Source organism: Ptychodera flava, chromosome 10, assembly GCF_041260155.1.
Source record: "Ptychodera flava strain L36383 chromosome 10, AS_Pfla_20210202, whole genome shotgun sequence".
Lineage (NCBI taxonomy): Eukaryota > Metazoa > Hemichordata > Enteropneusta > Ptychoderidae > Ptychodera > Ptychodera flava.
In genome coordinates this window covers 21,875,985-21,898,978 of record NC_091937.1, presented here as the reverse complement: position 1 = coordinate 21,898,978, position 22,994 = coordinate 21,875,985, and the positions used below count along the sequence as shown (strand labels likewise).

Below are 22,994 nucleotides of genomic sequence, written 5' to 3'. Positions count from 1 at the left end.
AAGCATCCACTTTCAAATAAAGAATAAAAATCGGGGGTCACTGTGCAAATTTTGGTACCAGAGAAATAAATAACCAATGATTTACCGATATTTGAAATTCAAAATGGATGCCATCCCTATGTCAACTCCATTGAGAAAAATAAAATTTTCTATTTTCGAAAAAGTGAGACCGTGAAAATTTTTCTTACTCCAAGGGCTTCCAAATGAGCCCCCACAAGTGGTAGATCAGAAAAGAATTGTAAAAGTTTGAGAGTCTGACTCTCTGTCCTTGATGTACACTTCAATCCATGCAGACTGTATTGACAAGTTGAACACCAGGTGTTTCGAAGTCATTCTAGGAGTAGAACAAGGAACTGTATTTTGCTAACAGAAGGAACATACTGGAAAGTACATCAAAAGTTATTACCAGTTTAGATTAAGTCTGTCTCAGCCATATTACACTTTACACAAATATCAACAAGGATTTCAAAGATGCATTTGTCAATCCTACAACCAAGGGGAGGTCATCACTCTGAAACCTAACAATTCAATGCGTTTCAGAAAAGATCAGAAAAGAATGATGTAATTATTGTGTCATATGTACCGGTATATAGCAATGAAGCAGAGAAAGGACGGTGATTGTCATTTGCACTGTGAATGTCAAATTACATATTCATTGTAACATGGTCTGTGTTCTTCCAACAGCTGGTCAGACATGACAGTTTGGCCGCAAGGTGTGTTGGTACGATACAACAAAGGATTATACAAGGCTATGGGCCCTCAAAATGTTGCCTACCCAGCTGACAGTTCACATGCAAGATTTTATGTAAGTACCAGAACTCAGCATTTTTCAAACATCTCATATCTTGCCAAAGATAAATATTTTACCGTGAAAAGAGCTAAATTGAGACACAACTGAATTCATATTTCTATTTCATATTTAGCGGATGTACATATAGAGTTTGGTATCATGTTGAATGACAGTCAGCCTATTCTAAGGAATCTACAAGAAGCAATATGTTGCTCCCGAGCTTATACCACAGGCACAGTAGCGTTTAAATGCATTTACACCCACTAGCTCAGATAGCAAGAGTGACATTGATGAGTTTATTTCTTGAAAAATTTTTCCTTTTTGAATGGCAAACCCTTCTGAAGTTGCATTGTCGTGTTCTCAATGTGCGTAATTGCAAGGTCAAATACTAATTATGGGTATCTCAAAAATGAAAGACTTAAACGTTTGCTCAAACTTCCTAAAGTAAGCTTTCAACCGTCGTCGTTCAAAATCAAGCATAAAAATTGGGGGTCACCATGCAAATTTTGGTACCCGAGGAACAAATTACCCAACATTTACCGATATATGAAATTCGAAATGGCCACCCTCTCTGTGTTATTGCTAGGGGGATAAAATTCCTGATTTTCACAAAACTAAGTCAGTGAAATCTTTTTACTTCATAAGCTTCAAAATGAGCCCCCACAATTTTAACCCATTCACCCCCAGTTCCCTGTATACAGGTCCAACTTTACCATAGAAAACAATGGATTTGGACAAACCATGGTGGTGAAAGGGTAAGAGTCTAAATATCTGTGCCTGAGACGCATTCTACCTCATGGTGTTTAACTAAAGGATGACCTCACTTCTCCACTCTCCTTTACTTAGAGATTTGACTTTATGTCCTGGTTTTACCTTATTTCAGCTCAAGTCTGACACTGATGATCTTACAATATTTTTTGCTTCCATTTTCTATTACAGTTTATGTTTCACAAGCCATTACGGTTGCTGAACTGGTTGATAATCCTTCAGCTCATCTTGATATTTTATCAACTGTACCTGCTGCTACGATCCACATTCTGGAATCACATCATCACACTATCCTTGATGCTTTTCTCAAATTACTACATCATCTTTAAACTTCTCAGAGATCGATTCGTTCTCGCCAAAGTTTATTCAAGCAAAGATTAAATAATTACATTTTAAAAAAGAAAAGAAATGCTATTTTTGTTGACTATATCTTTATCAGTCAGAAATTTTCAGAGTTCTACTAAATGTAAATTTCACTATATATTTTGTTTTGTTTATAAGCTCATTCAGATTTGCCTGTTCTGTCAACTGAGCATGTAACTCTCGGTTCCAAGTGCCGGTATTTCTTCCTGGTTCTGTTTTCCTCCAGTTGCAGTGTTTTCTTGACAATGATATCATCTTGATTGTCCATAAGGCAATGGATTTACCACCTGTGGAAGAAACCCTATCATTGTACACATGGTGAATACACCAAATGTTTTTGTTGTCACAGTGTAGGGATAGGACCATCAGATCTTGGGAGAGTTAGCCAGGATACTTGCATGCAAACTGATTTTGGTTTAAAATTTGACAAAATTTTTGTGGATCTTTCTTCCATTTCTATTTTATTTTTGTCTTTATTCTATTTCTTCCATATTTGATTGCATTTTATTACACTGACATTCATATGAATCTTTGTCCTCCAAAAATCAGTATGGCTGTAAAAAATTTCGATTTAGTGATTTTACTCTGCAAATTTTCCCCCTTATTTGACTACCCTTTCCCAGAATCTCATTGTCCATCCCTTCGACGATTTCAAACCTTGGCAGCAATTTCACCTTAAGGATTGATGAACCACATCTCATACAGAACATACCATAGATCACATTAGTGAGTCTCGGAACAACATCAACGCCAATCTGTCACTTTGACTAGAATCGCATGACTGTATCAGAATGGTTGAATATGGCTCTGCTGTGAGATTGACCTAGCTAAACCATGCACCCCATTTTCCATCGCAATGGTTTAGCCATGTCCTTCATTACCAAGAAACAACTTGATCTCTGGTCATCTGGTACCAGGTGTTATCAGTGGAGTTCACATTTCAAGTAACCCTTTGAGTGCTGCGATTTTTTCCTCATCAAAATTTTAGTGCAACATTTTACAAATTTTTGTGATTTTTTTTGTAATTTTTTGATAATTTTGGATCACATCGCCATCACTTTTCATGGGCAACACTTTTTGATCCAAATTTTACTAAAGTCTAGAAGAAACTTTCCATCTGAAAAAATAATTATGTGGATTATATCTAATGAAGGAGACAGACTTTGGCATTCAAAGGGTTAATAAGTCCTTAAACTTCTGTGAGACTGAACACTGTAACCGTAATTGGTGTATTCACAGGCCAGATGAAATATTGAAAATCCTCAACTTCATCAACTGAATCATTTTATAACCAAGAGGACTGAAAATTTTAGAAGTGATTGTATCCAACTCTGAACTGTTTACAGTTACATGCAATACCGTACTTAAAGCTACATTTTAGTGTCTTGCATTAATGGGTTGGGGCCCCATGAAATAAAGCTGCCATACTGTTCAAGATTTCAAATTTCTAACATTGTCTGCGATAGTTTCAGTGGTGGACTGTCATAACAGATCAGTGCTGCCCCGTAGAACTGTTTAGCCAGATGTTCAAAATTCTACTGAAATACACCACAGTTGACAGAACATGCTGAATTCTAGAGCCTTTTATCTTTAAAAATCTCATCTTGTATTTGAAGTTTGAAAAACTTAAGAGAAGGTATCTCATTTCACCAGTAATGTTACAATCTGAGATGTGACAACACTTGTTGGAGAAGTTTCTAGAAAAGACAGAATGCAGGTATGAAGAAGTGTTTGCACGATATAAGTATTTGGGTCAAGTACTTCTCTTGGCCATTGTGTCACTTGAAGGATGAGGTTGGCGAATAGAAACCTATAACAGCTTTAGTCCTGTAACATCATCTATTACAAAATAACTATCTACCGAGGAGAATTACTGAAATGTACATTGCCACAAATCCATCCATTCTGTAGTCTTGAAATCAAATACACAACACCTGCAGTGACAAATAAAACATTGTTTTGCCAAAACACTATTTTGCTCAAGACTGCTTTTTTTAGCTCCCATTTGCCATACATATATGGCAATTGGGAGGTTATATGGTTGAAAAAAGTCTGTATGTGAGATGTCTGTCTGTATGTATGTATGTATGTATGTATGGATGTCTGTCCGTCCAACGCAAAAACTCTGAAACTGCTGCACGTAAAAAGCTGATTTTTGGTGTAGTGATGCCATATGTGGTCTGGATGTGCCGTTGTTAAAATGAACTTGTTAGTCTCATGGATATGCAAATGAGGTAGAAAAAAGGCGAAAATGGTCAAAAATCAATAACTCAGGAACTACTCTTCTGATCATTGTCATATTTGGTTTTTAGGTACCCTGGGCCCCACTCATTGAAACATATAGATTTGGTGTCAATATTGGCTGCTTTCTATTTTTAATGAATTTTTTCTCTATTTTTTTGCCATTTCAGTAAAAAATTGTTCCTCTGAAACCAATGGTCTGTTCGCTTTAAAATTGGTTTGCAGGTTTCTTGTGATGACCCAAAATAAAATTCATCGAAATTATGGCAAAATATGCATATTTGTATTTTTTGGCAATTTTTGCCATTTTTGGTCAAAAAAATCTTCTTTGAAACTGTGTATGCCATTATTTTCTAATTGGGTGTGCAGGTTTCTAGGAGTGACCTGAAGATGACTTGGTGAACTAAAGGCGAAATTTGCAAATTTGTGGTACTTTTTGCCATGCTTTCAAATTTGGTACACAGGTGAAATGTATGTACGTCATTCATTTGTATGTATGTATGTATGTATGTATGGATGTATGGATGTCTGTCCGTCCAATGCAAAAACTCAAAAAAATAATTAATATGATTTTAAATAATTGAATTAATTAGGAAATCAACAAAGCCAAAATAATTTTAGTGTAGAATTATTAGAGAGTTCAACATTTTTGACAGTTCATAGTGAAATGTTTACTATTTTGGATGATTAAAACATGTAAAGGCAACTTTCCTGAATCCTAACTTTGACATGTATTGTTCTCTGTATGTTATCTAAAAGAAATTGCTCATAATAGTTTGTCATGATAGGTTGCCCAAATAAAGAGAGATTGAGACAGTTCTGATTTCCAGTTGTAGTCAACTTGATAAGGATTAAATAAAATTACATTTTGAGGGAAAAAATAGAGTGGTCAATCAAAAGAGTGGTCAAAGTGATACGGTTTTTATGGTAAAGCTGGGCTATAAGATTCCTCATGTTCTATTTATAGCAATTATGCAATCTGTTAAACAGTGCAATGAAAGAGTTACATGATTCCTTATAATGCTTTTGATGACCTTGAACTTCTTAAGTTGCAGACATCTGTCTCTTCAGTGTGCTTTCTCTGAGTACGTACAGTCTCAACGAACTTACTTGCAATGTTAATTTGAGAGTTAAAATGTGCTTGGTTAATAGGATGAAAATACTGATAAAGATAACAAGCTGAAGATTCTTTATAGCCTGGCAGATATTCTGGGTTTTTTTACATAATCTTGATAAACAAGGTATGTTTACTTTAATTAGAATGTAATTAACTCTTGTTTATATTATTATAAGCAGTAGTATCAAGTTGAACAAGCTGATATTGATAGGTTGGGCGGCTGTTGGAGGTTAAAAGCTGTAAAAATAAATGTATGTATTCATGTCTATGTGTCTGTCAGTCTGTCTGTCTGTCTGTATGTATGTATGAATGTATGTATCCATGTATGTATGTATGTATGTATGTATGTATGTATGTATGTATGTATGTATGTATGTATGTATGTTAGTATGTGCGGCTGTATGTCCATCCACATTAAAATTCCTAAACCGCAGCACCTACCATCTTTGTATTTGGTGGACAGGTGCACCCAGGGGTGAAGATGTGAATTTGTTCAAATGAATATGCCAAAGTCAAAAATATGCAAATGTGGCGGGAAAAAAAGGAAAAATCCTGCAAATTGCTAAAACTCTGTAACCACTGACCAAATTTGGTTGAAACTTGGTATGCACGCTCTTTATAGTGACTTAAGTTACATTTCTTCAAATTGTGGTGAAATGTTGAAAGTTGTATTTTTGGGGCGATTTTCCCATTTTTGGTCAAAAAATCTTATTTTCTGAAAGCTCTCATCCCATTGCCTTGAAACCTGTATGTATTATCCCAGGGTTTGCCTTTGTCAGATTCGTTCAAATTGTGGTGAAATTTTCATATTTGTATTGTTGGGGCAATTTTTCCCATTTTTTGTCAAAAAATCATTTTCTCCCAAAGTATTTGTTGGATTGCTTTAAAACATGGTAGTCTTGATCCTAGGGTTGTTTTCTGTCAGATATGTAAAAGTCATTATGAGATGGAGCATTTCATATTGCTGGGGTATAAGATTAATTTGGACTTACAATGGAATTTTCTTAGTAATCAACCTGTAAGAATGCAATGTCATGTTTGTACTAGTACTTGGTATTTCTATAAAATGGGAGCACAGTGTCATTGACACTATTTTTTCATGGGGTAGTTGCAGGAGGGTTTGTTACATGCAAGCAACACCATATATTATGGTTCTTGTCGCTTCACAAAGAAAAATACCTGAAATCTCATGTTCATTCTGAAATATCTAGCATGATTGAGGTATGTATATTGAAATACCCAGTATTCGGTGTGCTTACAGAATGAAATATAAGTATTTGATATACGTACTTAAATACTCTGTATTTGATGTGCATACCGAAATCTCTAGTATTTTACATGTATACTCAAATACCCAGTATTTGATATGCATACTGAAATACCCTGTATTTTTAATATTGAAATACCACGTATTTGATATGCATACTGAAATATCTAGTGTTTTACACTCCATATTTGAATTTCATATTGAAATAACAAGTATTTGATATGCATGCAGATCTATCCACTATTTGACATGCATACTGAAATATCTAGTACTTTACATGTATACTCAAATACAAATACCCAGTATTTGATGTGCATACTCAAATACCCTGTATTTTATATGTATATTAAAATACCACACACTTGATATGCATAATGCAATAGGGCTGATTCTGAATGAGGTCAGAGTTCCATAATTAAAGAGACAAAATATTTGTCAACAAATTTTATGAGACGTTTTAAAATTATCCTAATAGGAATTGTGGAAATGGAATTTTGTTACAACTGATGCTCTGACAGAAACCGTAAAAATTACAAGTCCAACAATACAACCATAAGCTGCCCTAACAAAGATGAAATTTGACTGAAAGTGACAACAGGACCAAATGCCAAACATGCAAAATGTAGCTACGATCTTGATCAGTTCTGTACGTATACTCAGGATTTGACATTTGTACACAAGAGGTATTACTATTATAATTACTATTCGATTCGCACTACACATACCGCAACATGCACCGTGCATGACATACAAAAGAAGAAAATGTTAAAAGAACAGCAGCAGTCTGAGATATTAAGCATTAAAGCAGCCCAAAAAGCAAGGAACTGTAACATGAAGAAAATCAAAAGTAGTCCTGGTTAAAAGTATACAGTCACCTGTAATCTGAATATGCCCATATATGGTCAAAGGGGCATTCCTTGATATTAAAAAGCCCATGTGAGGGCACTGTTTTTAAAAAGCAGCCACCCGCTTAAAACCTGTGATTGGTTAGCAAAATTGGAACAGGTGACAGCACTACATGCAACTTGTTTGATCACCTCTTTCACTCCTTTGCCTTCTGATATCGCCGTAATGATTTGCAATGATTTTTCAATGGTGGTAACAAGGCCTCACATCATGAAAATTTGATTTCATGATGTCTTATGTAATAGTGCAACAAAAGGTTTGCACATGTATCATATTTAGCCAGAAATCTTGTTGCATATTTTGACAAAAAGATCAGTAAAAAATGGAAACAGATTTTAAATTGTTGGCCATCTTAGTGTGCATACGACAAATAAAATGCATGTACCCGGATTTTCCTTGCATCTTTACTTCAAAAAATGTATGCATTAGAGTTGTCATCAGCTTATACTGTTGTCATTTGAAATTGACAGTGACTTTACTATCACAAAACACAAACTTCACTTTAAGTACAGTAGACTTGTTCCGAGTGATATTTCTGTGAACTGCCACTTTTATCATTCTTTATGATAAAATTATCTTTTAAAGTTTAAATATTTATACATTGATGTTTCCAAAATGTCAATATTGATCTTATTTACAAACTTTTACTGTACAGCAAAATATTTGTATTTAAATTAAATGTAAAAGATAAACCATAAGACATTGGGAGAAATATGTCATGGCTTGAAAAACATGTAAAGTAAAAATTACAACAAAAATATGTTTGTGGGATCTATTCCCGATTACCAAGAAATATACTTGTTTGTGTCCAGTTGATAGCCATAAAGGATGCATTGTAACCACAAGTCTTGACCAAGAATAACATAATATGTATTATTTTGCATGTTCCTTACTGTTTATGAAACATCCTCCAACTGTTCTGCCCTAAAAGCCCTACTAGCTGTAACTCTTGAAATTCGTTGCGCTCAAAATATCTTCCGATTTTTTCTGGTTCTCTCTCAATTCTACTGTCTGTAGGGATATCGGCTTGTACTGCATTATAAAAACCATTCTTTTGTGAAACACTGGACAAGCAGTTTCAAATTTATTGGTCGTATTGATTTCCCACCATTTTAAAAAACTAGTAATATTACAAAGAATCCAAACAGACAATGAAATGGTGAAAAACTTTCAGCCGTATGCATTACACAAAACTACTTTGTGAACTTCTGTAAAGATTTGAATGCAGGTATACACAGTATCCACAATTTTTGCTGTTGCGCATTGTAACTGTGATTTTATGAGTGGGCACTTATTTAATCTCAGTGTAAACTTTATCACATTCAAAATTGCACAGTACAGTCCCAGAAGGGAGTTAATATGAGTGTATACACACCCCTGAGTTCATTCTCACAAAGTTATTTTTGTTTGAAAGTAAAATCGTAAAAATACACACAGGCCTGCTAAGGTCCATAGACAAAACCAGCAACTTGCAGTCCCAACTTTGACCACACAAGAAGAACTTCTTTTCTAAGTACTTTCCGCCAAAATCAACTAGATTCAAATCTATGCCTGTCTGAATCACTCAACCACTCACAGACCGCAAAAACATTTGCTTGTGACATCCTGAACCATTAGTTTGCCTGCGATGCAGTCATGGGCCCAGTAGTGGCTCACCATAGATATGTTCATGCGAGGCGACTCAAGGGTGGCTGTGTTCACAGGGCCAGGCTAAGTCTCTTATGTTTTCTCTTTATTTGTTTGTTCACAAATACAAAGAGTAAATCACAAATTAGCTGAAATATGATGGTGCATGTTTGTTTGAAATGAAGTAATAAATAACATGTAAAATATAAAATATAAACAGAACACACACTTCTCGCCTGAACAGAACACTCTACCCCAGACAATTACAGTCACGTACAGTTAAGTTATACATGTACTTGAAAGTGTGTGCGTACTGCTCTGGCTTCATTTTACATTTTATATTGCTTTATTTCAAACAAACCGTCGTCGTAAACCACGCGCCTCTTTACGGCAACAGCTCAGCAATACCCGTTAAGAACAAACGTATATCAAGTCATTGACAATGACATAGTCCCCACTTGTAATAGGAGTATTAGTCTTGATGGGGCAGGGAAATGTGGTCATTAAAAAGTATCACTGGAGTGTATATGTTGAGATCTATGGGCACATAGGTCTACGTCGTTGTTCCCAATTTGAAACACATGAGGCATGTCTAAGTTATGGTTTTAAATCGGGAAAAAAGATCAGACCTCTAACTGTATTGGCCAGCCAAGAAATACGTATGCGCATAATAAATGAGGTACAAGATGTGACATCTTAAGGTCTAATATCCTATCAAAATTGGAGGGTATAGAACTTGTGGTTACTGAGTTATGCATATATATGTATAATCAAGGTCAAAGGTCATCGAGGTCACGTGACATTTTGAATAAAAAAAATTGTATTGCTAATTAATCACTATATGCCAAAAATCAGACCTCCAGCTCTATTCGCTTGCCCAGAATTAGATGTGTGCATAATTAATAAGGTAAAGCATGTGTTGTCATAAGGTCTCCCATCCTACTTGCTGTGGAAACGCAGCTATCTGTTGGCGGAGTAGCGGGGATCGCTATGCGGGTCAAAGGTCAACCCCGCCACAGATAGCTGCGGGCCAACTGCCATCGAAAGTGGGTCTATTACGACGACACAACATGTATCGGAACTTTGAACGGCAAAATAAACCAAAGTGAGCGTAATTCAATAAAATGACCTATACCTGCCTGAACTCTGATTATTGCTCATTCCCTAACTCCTTTTGTGAACAAAATTTCTGGTTCGTTTACGTAATTCGGCCGATTTTCCAAGGAGTACTCAAGATTTTCACTCCAGCAGCGAACTTTGACTTCTATTGATATGCTAATGAGGATGTCGCTCGTTTGAACGTGAATAGCGTGACGGTCGGTCAGATCCTATTAGTGGAACTGTTTACACTGATATGGGGGTGAACAGATCGAAACCTGCAACATGCCTTCTTATCAAAAAATACCACCTCCTAAATTTATGTTTTATGAAATTTTTATTACATATCATGTTAAAATGTATCACCAAATGTTGAAATAACTGTTTAATATTAAAGTTTATTCCACAGATTTTCAAGAAATGTTTTCGTATAAAGTAAAACCTAAACTTTAAGTGCAGGTGTTCTGATTGGATCTATGGGTGTAACATGATCTGGAGGGAGCGAGTACGTTGCCCAGGGTCTATATGAATATGTCAACGGTGGTATAACTCATACCACACGGTGACTGATATCAGCCGTCTCACTGACATGCCATCGAACAAACGGCAAGATCGACAGTGCAAATATATAAAAAAAATGTGGCTAGATTTCAGAAATTGTTTAAAAACTTTGATCGATGTAAAACGTCGTTTGGCAATACTTTCCCTCAACCTTTGAAGTTGAAGCAATAACTCAAGTTTATGTCTCGAAATTCGAGATATCTGGATATACCTCTATGCTGGTGCACAGCATTCTGTTAAAGAGGATAATTTGTCTGGAATTTATCGCCCGGCACCATATCAGCGCCAAGTCGGATACCATATCAGCGTTCAACCGTCGCGTTGTTTTTCACTGATTGAAAAGACTCAATGAAACAAATCGGCGAAAGTCTGATGCCAGTGACAATTCGAGACAACAAAATTTCTGGTTCGTTTACGTAATTCGGCCGATTTTCCAAGGAGTACTCAAGATTTTCACTCCAGCAGCGAACTTTGACTTCTATTGATATGCTAATAAGGATGTCGCTCATTAACCTTCGAACGTGAATAGCATGATGGTCGGTCAGCTCTATTAGCATATCAATAGAAGTCAAAGTTCGCTTCTGGAGTGAAAATCTTGAGTACTCCTTGGAAAATCAGCCGAAATACGTAAACGAACCAGAAATTTTGTTCACAAAAGTAGTTAGGGAATGAGCAATAATCAGAGTTCAGGTAGGTATAGGTCATTTTATTGAATTACGCTCACTTTGGTTTATTTTGCCGTTCAAAGTTCCGATACATGTTGTGTCGTCGTAATAGACCCACTTTCGATGGCAGTTGGCCCGCAGCTATCCGTGGCGGGGGTTGACTTTTGACCCGCATAGCGATCCCCGCTACCCCGCCAACAGATAGCTGCGTTTCCACAGCTACCATCCTACTAAATATAAAGGACATAGCACTTGTGGTTACTTATTTATTGACATAAACGTACATTTTAGGTAAAAGGTCATCGAGGTCACATGACATTTGGTCAAAAAATTTCTCTCCTATAGTTATCCCTATGTACCAAAAATCAGACATCCAGCTCTATTCGCTTGCTCAGAATCAGATATGCACATAATTAATGAGGTACAGTATGTGGCGCCATATAGGTCTCCCATCATACCAAATATGAAGGGTGTACCACTTGTGGTTACTGAGTTATGGACAAATATGTATATTTCAGGTCAAAGGTCATTGAGGTCACATGAGATTTTGTCAAAAAAATTGCATAGCTAAGTTATCCCTATATACCAAAAAGCAGACCTCTAGCTCTATTGGCTCGCTCAAAATTAGATATGCACATAATTAATGAGGTACAATATGTGGCGTCATATAGTCTCCCATCATACCATACATGAAGGGTGTAGCACTTGTGCTTACTGAGTTATGGACAAATATGTATATTTCAGGTCAAAGGTCACCGAGGTCAAGTGACATTGTCAAAATATCTGAGATATCTACGTGAAGGGATGGACGAACGGACATGACCCAATCTATAAGCCCCTGGACTTCATCTGTGGGGACTAAAAACTGTGTCACTGCTTCCTTTTTGCAATATGAATACGATGAGAAACTAAATTTTTATTTTTCTTGGCCTTATACATTGGAGTCTATGGACTGCCTTATACATGGGAGTCTATGGAGGTGTAAACTAAAAGTCATCTAACACGGCCAAATTTGATCCCATTGTGAAACAAATCGACGTGCATCTGTATGGGGTAGGGTACTATCCTTGTGCAAAGTTTGAAAGAAATTGACACGGGCATGTCTGAGATATCTGCGTGAACGGACTGACGCACGGACATGACCAAACCTATAAGTCCCCCCGGACGGTGTCCGTGGGGACTAAAAAGCAAACATAAAAGACAGATTTCTCTATGGGGAGGGTTGTGCCCCTCCCACAGAGCGAAATTCGTTACACAGAGTCTTGAAAAACTTTACTACCGGGGGGGAGGGGGGTATCTACAGAAATTTACTTTCCGGCACATCTCAACATAAATTGTTTGCCGTCCTATGTCTCTGTGACCTGACATAATTTTAAATTAGTTTGGAACCCTTGCTACAATTCAGATATTCTTGAACACTGAGTGATACTTTACCAGTCTGTCATTTCTTGTCCAGATATGGATATGATTCGTTCTTTGTCTTCGTTACAGAATCATTGAGGAGTTTGTGTGTGTCTGTGTGATGTATTTGAAAGTGGTACCTTGTTCTGTTTATTAACGAAGTGTTGTTCCAAAATTGTAATTTTAAAACTAAGATACACCTAGCAATCATAAGCTGAACTAAATACTTTTGCTATGTTAGTGGCTCATAGAGTATTTGCATTCAGACTGTTTGTTAGTTTGAAATTTCTGCCATACACTGCCGTAGATTGTGATTTGACATTGGTGTAGGTAAACATATATGAGCCTTCGTGTTTATTTTCCTGTTCTCAATTCTTTCTGCACTCTTTACACACAATGGTCGGATGATAATTATTTGCCTTCAGGTAGAGTGTCGGTCTGAGGCTCTGTCACACACATATAGTCTGATATTTGCATTAGTCAAAATATTTGCGTTCAGACTGTTTGTTAGGCTGAAAGATTCAGTCGCGTGTGGGCGCTCCGGCACACTGCGACCTACGACCCTATAAAGTGGTAAAGGATCGTAGGTCGTAGTGCGCCAGAGCGCCCACACGTGATTGAATCTTTCAGTCTAACTGTTTGCATGTTTATTTGAAAGTTCTGCCACACTACACTCATGTGGTCTGATATTTGTGTGGGAGAACGAATGTGCCTTCAGATTGTTTTTCCTGTTGAATGATTTTCTCCACATATTTTACACAAACAGTCTGATATTTGTGTGGGTCAACATATGTCTCTTCAGACTGCTTTTCTGACGGAATGTTCTACCACACTCTTGACACTTGTGTGGTCTGATATTTGTGTGGGTCAACATATGTGACTTCAGACTGCTTTTCTGACTGAATGTTCTACAACACTCTTCACACTCATATGGTCTTTTGCTTGTGTGTGTCAACACATGTGCGTTAAGAGTGCCTTTCAGACTGAATGCTTTACCACACTCTTTACACTCATGTGGTCTGACCTTCGTGTGGGTCAACATATGTGTCTTCAGAGTGCCTTTCTGACCAAATGTTCTACCACAGTCTTTACATTCATAAGGTCTGGTATCTGTATGTGTCAACACATGTGACTTCAGACTGCTTTTCGTACCGAATGTTCTATCACACTCTTTACACTTGTAAGGGCTGATATTTGTGTGGGTAACCATATGTGTTTTCAGACTGAATTTCCTCTTGAACGTTCTACCACACTCTTTACACTCATGTGGTCTGATATTTACGTGGGTTAACATATGAGACTTCAGAGAGCTTTTCTCACTAAACTTTCTACCACACTCTTTACACTCATGTGGTCTGATATGTGTGTGGGTCAACATATGTGTCTTCAGATGTACTTTCTGTTTGAATGTTTTACCACACTCTTCACACTCATGTAGTCTGATATTTGTGTGGATCAACATATGTAACTTCAGACTGCTTTTCTGACCGAATGCTCTACTGCACTCTTGACACTCATGTGGTCTGATATGTGTGTGGGTCAACATATGTGTGTTCAGATGTACTTTCTGTTTGAATGTTTTACCACACTCTTCACACTCATGTAGTCTGATATTTGTGTGGATCAACATATGTAACTTCAGACTGCTTTTCTGACCGAATGCTCTACTGCACTCTTGACACTCATGTGGTCTGATATGTGTGTGGGTCAACATATGTGTGTTCAGATGTACTTTCTGTTTGAATGTTTTACCACACTCTTCACACTCATGTGGTCTGATATTTGTGTGGGTCACCATATGTGACTTCAGATTGCCTTTCTGACAGAATGTTCTAACAAACTCTTCGCATTCATACTGTTGAACACCTGTGGGAATCCAAACATTTCTCTCATGTTGCTCTTGGCTTTCACATTTTCTGCTTTGTACATCTGTGTGGATCAAATTATGATCATTGAGTTCACACACTGAATAGGGATGACACTGTTCTAATTGTGATGAGGCATCTTTTGATGAACTCAATTCACTGTCATATATCTTACAGTCTTGGCTTTCACACCTACAGAGGCTACCACTCTTGTATTCTCCCAGATTGTGTACCAGTCTTTCACTTTCTCCCCTTTCAAAGCACTCTGCCGAAGTGAAGAATTCTTTGTGTGCTGTCGATCGTTTTTCCGTACTATCAACGTCTGTTTGTTGATTGATGTCATCTTCAGGAATTTTTTTACTGGATCCACTGAACTCCAATGTGATGAAACCATGTAAGACAAGACTTTGTATGATTATTGATGTGCCTGTCAGCAGAGTGATATAAAAACAACATTCCTTGTGAGAAATGAAGTAGTGACATGGCATTATGAAACAACTATGAAGAGACAATGTAAACTTATATATTATTATTACAAGAAAAGAGAAAAGATCTCTCTCTCTCTCTCTCTCTCTGTCTCTAAATATATATATATGTATACAGATACCGTATATATCAACATCATATGGATTAGTCTTAAATACAATGTTATGCAAACTTCCATTAGAATTCTAGCAAGTATCAAAAGTTAATGAAAGGGGAAATCCTCTATCAGCTTTATCACTGAGTAAATTGACTAACTGTGCATAAATTTCAAAGGAGAACAATGGACTTAAATCACATACACAGTCAATGTCAACAACCACTGATGCAAGAGCCAGGGATTGAAAATTGCCCCTTTAAGCAAAAGGCTTTTATCCAGGCCAAAGATAACTTATGCAAATTTGTGCTTTGAATTTCACTAGTCATAATACAACCAATGACAAGTGTAGCAAGCTTTGCCTACTACATGAAACAAATTTGTGGTGGGAATCTAAACTGGTATATGCTATACTCGTACAGTATCTATAAAACCTTGTTTAGCGACACAAAATGGCAATTATACTATACTTTTTTACTTGAGCAACCCATGTTATCAGCCATGAATGCTTTAATATATATATATATATATATATATATATATATATATATATATATATTGCCCACTTAAAAGGGTTGGAAAAATTTTTTAGTCATGACTTGACTACTGTAGCCGTTTGCTCATTACTGCCCCATACAAATAGAAAACTTACTTTCCATTGGTAGAACCTTGTCATGATATTGTTGACATAATGTTTTTGAAAGCATTTCAAAATATCCCACTAGCTGATGTAGCTGGTCAAAATCTCTTGCAGCTTCACAAATTGCTGAACATGCTGAAATAGATTAATAAAATATCTGAAAACTGTGAAATCCTTAAAGCACCAAACAACTATAAAATTTCACAATACAGAACAATAAATGAACTTGTGGCCTGTATGTCTCTGCTGTTGTTCTTAACAGAAAACTATTTGGGAACTTGAAAATTATTTTCTGAGAAAGTACTCACAATGGATATTGGCTTTCACAGATTATGAGACAATAATTTCAACAATTGCAACTCTAGAGGAAAACTGAATCAGTATATCCCACAAAAAACGTAAAAATATCAAGACAACAGTTATTTGCAAAAGCAAGAGCTATTCAGCACAAAAGAAAGTTGGTCCACAAATACAATTTGCAATTAATGACACCATTTCAACATATCAGAATGAACCTCTGAGATTAAGAACCTGAAACCCACAGTTGATAGCTACGACACAAAGCTGTCAGATACAAACATATAATTCAAAATCACCGGAACAACCTCTACATTATCATCCAATGGAGAATTATCACTAAATTTCAAATGGATGGCAAATCATGCACTTGCAGAGAGAAAGAACTTTTAATATAAACTTGTGATCATACACTTTAGGAGACTGACAAATTTTAACAAATAAAACATGTCAACCAAGTATGTGTCAAGGTGGTTTAACCACTAAACTTGTTTGTGTTAAAAGCATACTGCAGTACTGGTACTATAAAGAATGGGAGACAACCGGTATTACGGTAATTTGGTGAATGTGTGAATGTGAGGAAGATGTAATGGCTTATAATAATAATAACAATGTAGCATGGAAGCCGGTATGGAACTCAATAGGAAATAGAATCTTTTGCCTGCCGATGTCGCTCCAATGAAAGTCATTGTTAGTCCTGATCGATGATGGATGAGCATTTCCTTTCATATGACACACTGATTTTGCCATTTGACGGATTTGACACATTTTTTCCCATATTTGAAGAATTTTTAGTGTTTTTTTTCAACAAATTCACAGCTACAAATAGTACACTATATCAATACTTGTTAGATGAATTGATTGAATCCTAATAAAATACAATTTCTGATAATTTCACTTGCAAAATATACAAACATGGCTGTAGTCACCCTTTAGTCTTCATACTAGTACTTAATGCTGAGTCCATCTTATAGCTTTTGGGTCTATATCCCCCTCCATGATGTACATAATGGTGACTCCCTATCTGTACTTCTGGCCATGGAGGTGTTTTACTTCCATGGTATTTGTCTGCATTTTTTAAGCTCTCTGCGTACTCCATATGTACTGCATTATATGATTTGGCATACATGATATTGTAAATACGTCTTTGAGATCACCACACACAGTCATACCTTCAGAACTGATCAGAACGCCGGAAGGAGAAATATCAGCACTACCAGTGCCCGCCTTGTACAGATCTCGAGGGCTGTTCAAGTCCATCATTCCTGCCGACTCCATTTCTGCGGAATAAATACTTCAAAAGGATGCAAGTGGGTGACAGATGTGCGCCGAAATTCCGACTGTGATATTTATGAAGACAACACAAATTGGTAGGAGACCACGTAACTGTAACTGTAAGTGTAATTTCTCGATAGGGTCCATAAGTTAACGCGTCGTCTGAGGACCTCACAGTCGTACCGTCGTTGGTCTGCATGTGTCAGATATTAGACTTGGATTCGGATTCTGATTCGGAATCGACCGCATCATATAATGGGTTTCATTAGGAAAACCTCTCCTGGTTGTGATCAGAAGCCAAGCAAATTGAGCGGGAAATGCGATATTATAGCCACTAAGTGGTTTATTTCCATTTTATGGCGGATTTTGTTGCTGGCTTATCAAAATACGTGATCAAATTTGCGAACGGATTGACTAGTATAGTCACAGGCGACCCAATAGGTTCTGAGTTTTTCACACTGTTTTCTCTATCATTTTCTCTTCTTTCTTCATGCTCTGAATGATCGGAATAAATAAAATAAATGGTTTATATACCTAACCTAGCCTCTGTGACTCTTTATTTATTTTACACTCCATTACAAGGATGTATATCTCTCATACACAATGCTGTAATTAATTAGTCAATACAACTAATTATGCTAATCCGTGGACATATCAGGGATTTTACGGGTTGGTCAACATCGCGAAAGATAGGAATGGCTTTTAACATCACTATCTTTCCGATGTTGACCAACCTCTGATAAGTCCACGGATTAGCATAATTAGTTGTGTTGACTAATTAATTACAGCATGTGTGTATGAGAGATATACGTCCTTGTAATGGAGTGTAAAATAAATAAAGAGTCACAGAGGCTAGGTTAGGTTATATAAACCATTTATTTTTTTATTCCGATCATTCAGAGCATGAAGAAAGAAGAGAAAATGATAGAGAAAACAGTGTGAAAAACTCAGAACCTATTGGGTCGCCTGTGGTATAGTATGAGCGCCTGACTCGATAAGGGGCCGTTCAGTTTTTACGGCCGGGGGGGGGGGCGGCAAAATCCAGGGGGGTCATCATAATTTTGGAATCCGCGAAGGGGGGGGGGGGGTCATCACTTTTTCACTGGTAGGAAAGGGGGGGGGGTCACCACATTTTCAAAAACATAATACCTACAATAAAGTTCACTGTACGCCATGGCCATGATCGACCCTCTTACCGGCGCGCCGCCTAGCGACAGCCCACTACAATAAATTGACTTTATTGTAATACCCCATGACCATCTTGACAGCCGGACCCCTTTAGCGGCCCTGTTCAGTAAAGTTAACTTCGTGCAATGGCCATGATCGACCCTCTTTTTACCAGCGGGCCACCTTTGGTCGCGCCCACTAGAATAAAGTTGACTTTACGTAATGGCCCATGACCCTCTTAACCGGAGGGCTGCCTTTGGTGAACCACTCCAATAAAGTTTACTTTATACAATGTCCATGGACATAAGTTATGTCTATGGAAATGAAGTTAAAAATTGCCTTACAGTCGTCCTAATTAACAGACGTTTGCATGGATGTGGATGAGAAGTTTGTGCACTGGCATCTCTGCTACACGAATAAAGTGCGCCGCATACCGGAGTTCAAATCCAAACCGTGCGGGTAAATTTGACATATGGGTTTGGTTATTTTTCAGCACCGGGGGGTGGGGGGGTATCAAATTTTTTCGTCTGACAAAGGGGGGGGTCATCATTTTTTCGCAAAAATGCAGGGGGGTCTATATTTATTTTGAACACGGGCGACAAGATTTTGCTGCCCCCCCCCGGCCGTAAAAACTGAATGGTCCCTAAGCCAGGGAGAGTTATTGAAAGCGTACATGTTGTACTTAGATGTTTGTTGGTCCAAACACCAAAATTAATCAATAAAAAGTTACTGAAGTGTGTTTTTGTCTTCAACTCTTCATTACTTTCTTTTACTTAGTGATTTGACTTGATGTCCTGGATTTACCTGATTTCAGCTCACAATATTTTTTGCTTCCAATGTACATATTTTCTATAACAGTTTATGTTTCACAAGCCATTGCGGTTGCTGAACTGGTTGATAATCCTTCAGCTCGTCTTGATATTTTATCAACTGTACCTGCTGCTACGATCCACATTCTGGAATCACATCATCACACTATCCTTGATGCTTTTCTCAAATTACTACATCATCTTTAAACTTCTCAGAGATCGATTCGTTCTCGCCAAAGTTTATTCAAGCAAAGATTAAACAATTACATTTTAAAAAAAGAAAAGAAATGCTATTTTTGTTGACTATATCTTTATCAGTCAGAAATTTTCAGAGTTCTACTAAATGTAAATTTCACTATATATTTTGTTTTGTTTATAAGCTCATTTAGATTTGCCTGTTCTGTCAACTGAGCATGTAACTCTCGGTTCCAAGTGCCGGTATTCCTTCCTGGTTCTGTTTTCCTCCAGTTGCAGTGTTTTCTTGACAATGATATCATCTTGATTGTCCATAAGGCAATGGATTTACCACCTGTGGAAGAAACCCTATCATTGTACACATGGTGAATACACCAAATGTTTTTGTTGTCACAGTGTAGGGATAGGACCATCAGATCTTGGGAGAGTTAGCCAGGATACTTGCATGCAAACTGATTTTGGTTTTAAAATTTGACAAAATTTTTGTGGATCTTTCTTCCATTTCTATTTTATTTTTGTCTTTGTTCTATTTCTTCCATATTTGATTGCATTTTATTACACTGACATTCATATGAATCTTTGTCCTCCAAAAATCAGTATGGCTGTAAAAAATTTCGATTTAGTGATTTTACTCTGCAAATTTTCCCCCTTATTTGACTACCCTTTCCCAGAATCTCATTGTCCATCCCTTCGACGATTTCAAACCTTGGCAGCAATTTCACCTTAAGGCTTGATGAACCACATCTCATACATAACATACCATAGATCACATTAGTGAGTCTTGGAACAATATCAACGCGCAACCTGTCACTTTGACTAGAATCCCTGATTGTATCAGAATGGTTGAATATGGCTGTGCTGTGAGATTGACCTAGCTAAACCATCCACCCCATTTTCCATCGCAATGGTTTAGCCATGTCCTTAATTACCAAGAAACCACTTGATCTCTGGTCATCTGGTAGGTGTTGTCAGTGGAGTTCACATTTCAAGTAACCCTTTGAGTGCTGCGATTTTCTGCTCATCAAAATTTTAGTGCAACATTTTACAAATTTTGTGATTTTTTTGTAATATTTTGATAATTTTGGATCACATCGCCATCACTTTTCATGGGCAACACTTTTTGATCCAAATTTTACTAAAGTCTAGAAGAAACTTTCCATCTGAAAAAATAATTATGTGGATTATATCTAATGAAGGAGACAGACTTTGGCATTCAAAGGGTTAATAAGTCCTTAAACTTCTGTGAGACTGAACACTGTAACCGTAATTGGTGTATTCACAGGCCAGATGAAATATTGAAAATCCTCAACTTCATCAACTGAATCATTTTATAACCAAGAGGACTGAAAATTTTAGAAGTGATTGTATCCAACTCTGAACTGTTTACAGTTACATGCAATACCGTACTTAAAGCTACATTTTAGTGTCTTGCATTAATGGGTTGGGGCCCCATGAAATAAAGCTGCCATACTGTTCAAGATTTCAAATTTCTAACATTGTCTGCGATAGTTTCAGTGGTGGACTGTCATAACAGATCAGTGCTGCCCCGTAGAACTGTTTAGCCAGATGTTCAAAATTCTACTGAAATACACCACAGTTGACAGAACATGCTGAATTCTAGAGCCTTTTATCTTTAAAAATCTCATCTTGTATTTGAAGTTTGAGAAGGTATCTCATTTCACCAGTAATGTTACAATCTGAGATGTGACAACACTTGTTGGAGAAGTTTCTAGAAAAGACAGAATGCAGGTATGAAGAAGTGTTTGCACGATATAAGTATTTGGGTCAAGTACTTCTCTTGGCCATTGTGTCACTTGAAGGATGAGGTTGGCGAATAGAAACCTATAACAGCTTTAGTCCTGTAACATCATCTATTACAAAATAACTATCTACCGAGGAGAATTACTGAAATGTACATTGCCACAAATCCATCCATATTGCAGTCTTGAAATCAAATACACAACACCTGCAGTGACAAATAAAACATTGTTTTGCCAAAACACTATTTTGCTCAAGACTGCTTTTTTAGCTCCCATTTGCCATACATATATGGCAATTGGGAGGTTATATGGTTGAAAAAAGTCTGTATGTGAGATGTCTGTCTGTATGTATGTATGTCTGTCCGTCCAACGCAAAAACTCTGAAACTGCTGCACGTAAAAAGCTGATTTTTGGTGTAGTGATGCCATATGTGGTCTGGATGTGCCGTTGTTAAAATGAACTTGTTAGTCTCATGGATATGCAAATGAGGTAGAAAAAAGGCGAAAATGGTCAAAAATCAATAACTCAGGAACCACTCTTCGATCATTGTCATATTTGGTTTTTAGGTACCCTGGGCCCCACTCATTGAAACATATAGATTTGGTGTCAATATTGGCTGCTTTCTATTTTTAATGAATTTTTTCTCTATTTTTTTGCCATTTCAGTAAAAAATTGTTTCCTCTGAAACCAATGGTCTGTTCGCTTTAAATTGGTTTGCAGGTTTCTTGTGATTAGTCTGGTTCCCTGAGCCATTTCCCGGTAGAGGGCGTGGGGAAATATAGGGTCAGGTACCGGCTAATGTAAACATGGACGCTATTGGGTTAAAATAAAACAAGCTGTGACTGGATGAAAGTAACACTTGTAACTTTTTCTCATGTTTCTTGGGTTTCGCACTTTCAGGCTCACTTGACACCAACTTCTTGTTTGTACCACAAAGCTGTGGAGGTAAAACGAAAGACTTTTTACCTCCATGATTTAGCCACTGTGATTCAGCACACCTCTTGATACTTTTAGAACGTCGACCTGATGCCTGGCATTTTTCACGAAATTCGGACACCATTCTATCCATCGAAATAAATCGTCGTTCACAGTTCCAACAAAGTTTGCTTTCAATTAGCTGTGATATCGCAGCAGTACTTGTGGCGTGTCTCGAACGTGCTCTGGTCATCGGGGTCACGCCACAGTCGGCGATGACCTCAATGACCATAGCGCGTTCGATACACGTCACAAGTACTGCTGCGATATCATATCACAGCCAGCCTTCAATCACCTCTATTTCTCCGTACTTCTGGATTAATCCTTTCAGTTATGTTTCCCGTCTCGTGTGCCAATGTTTTTGGTTCGGATACCAGTGTTCGAACATAATTCTGATCCAGTCGAATTTGACCGGCGTTTTCATAGAAGCAGCCATATTTGTTGTAGCTTGTTCTGTCAGGTGACTAACCTCCGCCATGTTGAACAAAATTCTGTTCAAGATGGCTACCCGGTACCTGACCCTATATTTCCCCACGCCCTCTACCAGGGAAATGGGTCAGGGAACCAGACTATCTTGTGATGACCCAAAATAAAATTCATCGAAATTATGGCAAAATATGCATATTTG

General features: G+C 37.2%; 2 protein-coding genes across 3 annotated transcripts in view; one reads left to right on the top strand and one right to left on the bottom strand.

The window, feature by feature from the left end:
• The window catches only part of LOC139142250 (transmembrane protein 39A-like), a 28,003-nt gene extending 6,372 nt beyond the window's left edge, over positions 1 to 21,631 (top strand). The window contains exons 7-8 of one of the 2 annotated variants that reach the window (XM_070712135.1): positions 685 to 805; positions 19,486 to 21,631. In XM_070712135.1, coding sequence (XP_070568236.1) covers positions 685 to 805; positions 19,486 to 19,695 — 331 coding nt within the window. In that variant the 3' untranslated portion in view covers positions 19,696 to 21,631. Of the gene's footprint in view, positions 1 to 684; positions 806 to 1,729; positions 3,890 to 19,485 lie in introns of those variants that run through there. The other variant, XM_070712134.1, reaches the window with a different exon arrangement.
• Positions 13,434 to 17,638, bottom strand: LOC139142245 (zinc finger protein 492-like). The gene is made up of 3 exons (XM_070712127.1): positions 17,358 to 17,638; positions 15,901 to 16,023; positions 13,434 to 15,095 (listed from the first exon to the last, which is right to left on the bottom strand). The coding sequence occupies exons 1-3, from the start codon at positions 17,461 to 17,463 to the stop codon at positions 13,558 to 13,560; spliced, it is 1,767 nt and encodes a 588-aa protein (XP_070568228.1). The 5' UTR covers positions 17,464 to 17,638; the 3' UTR covers positions 13,434 to 13,557.
• Positions 21,632 to 22,994: the final 1,363 nt, after the last annotated feature.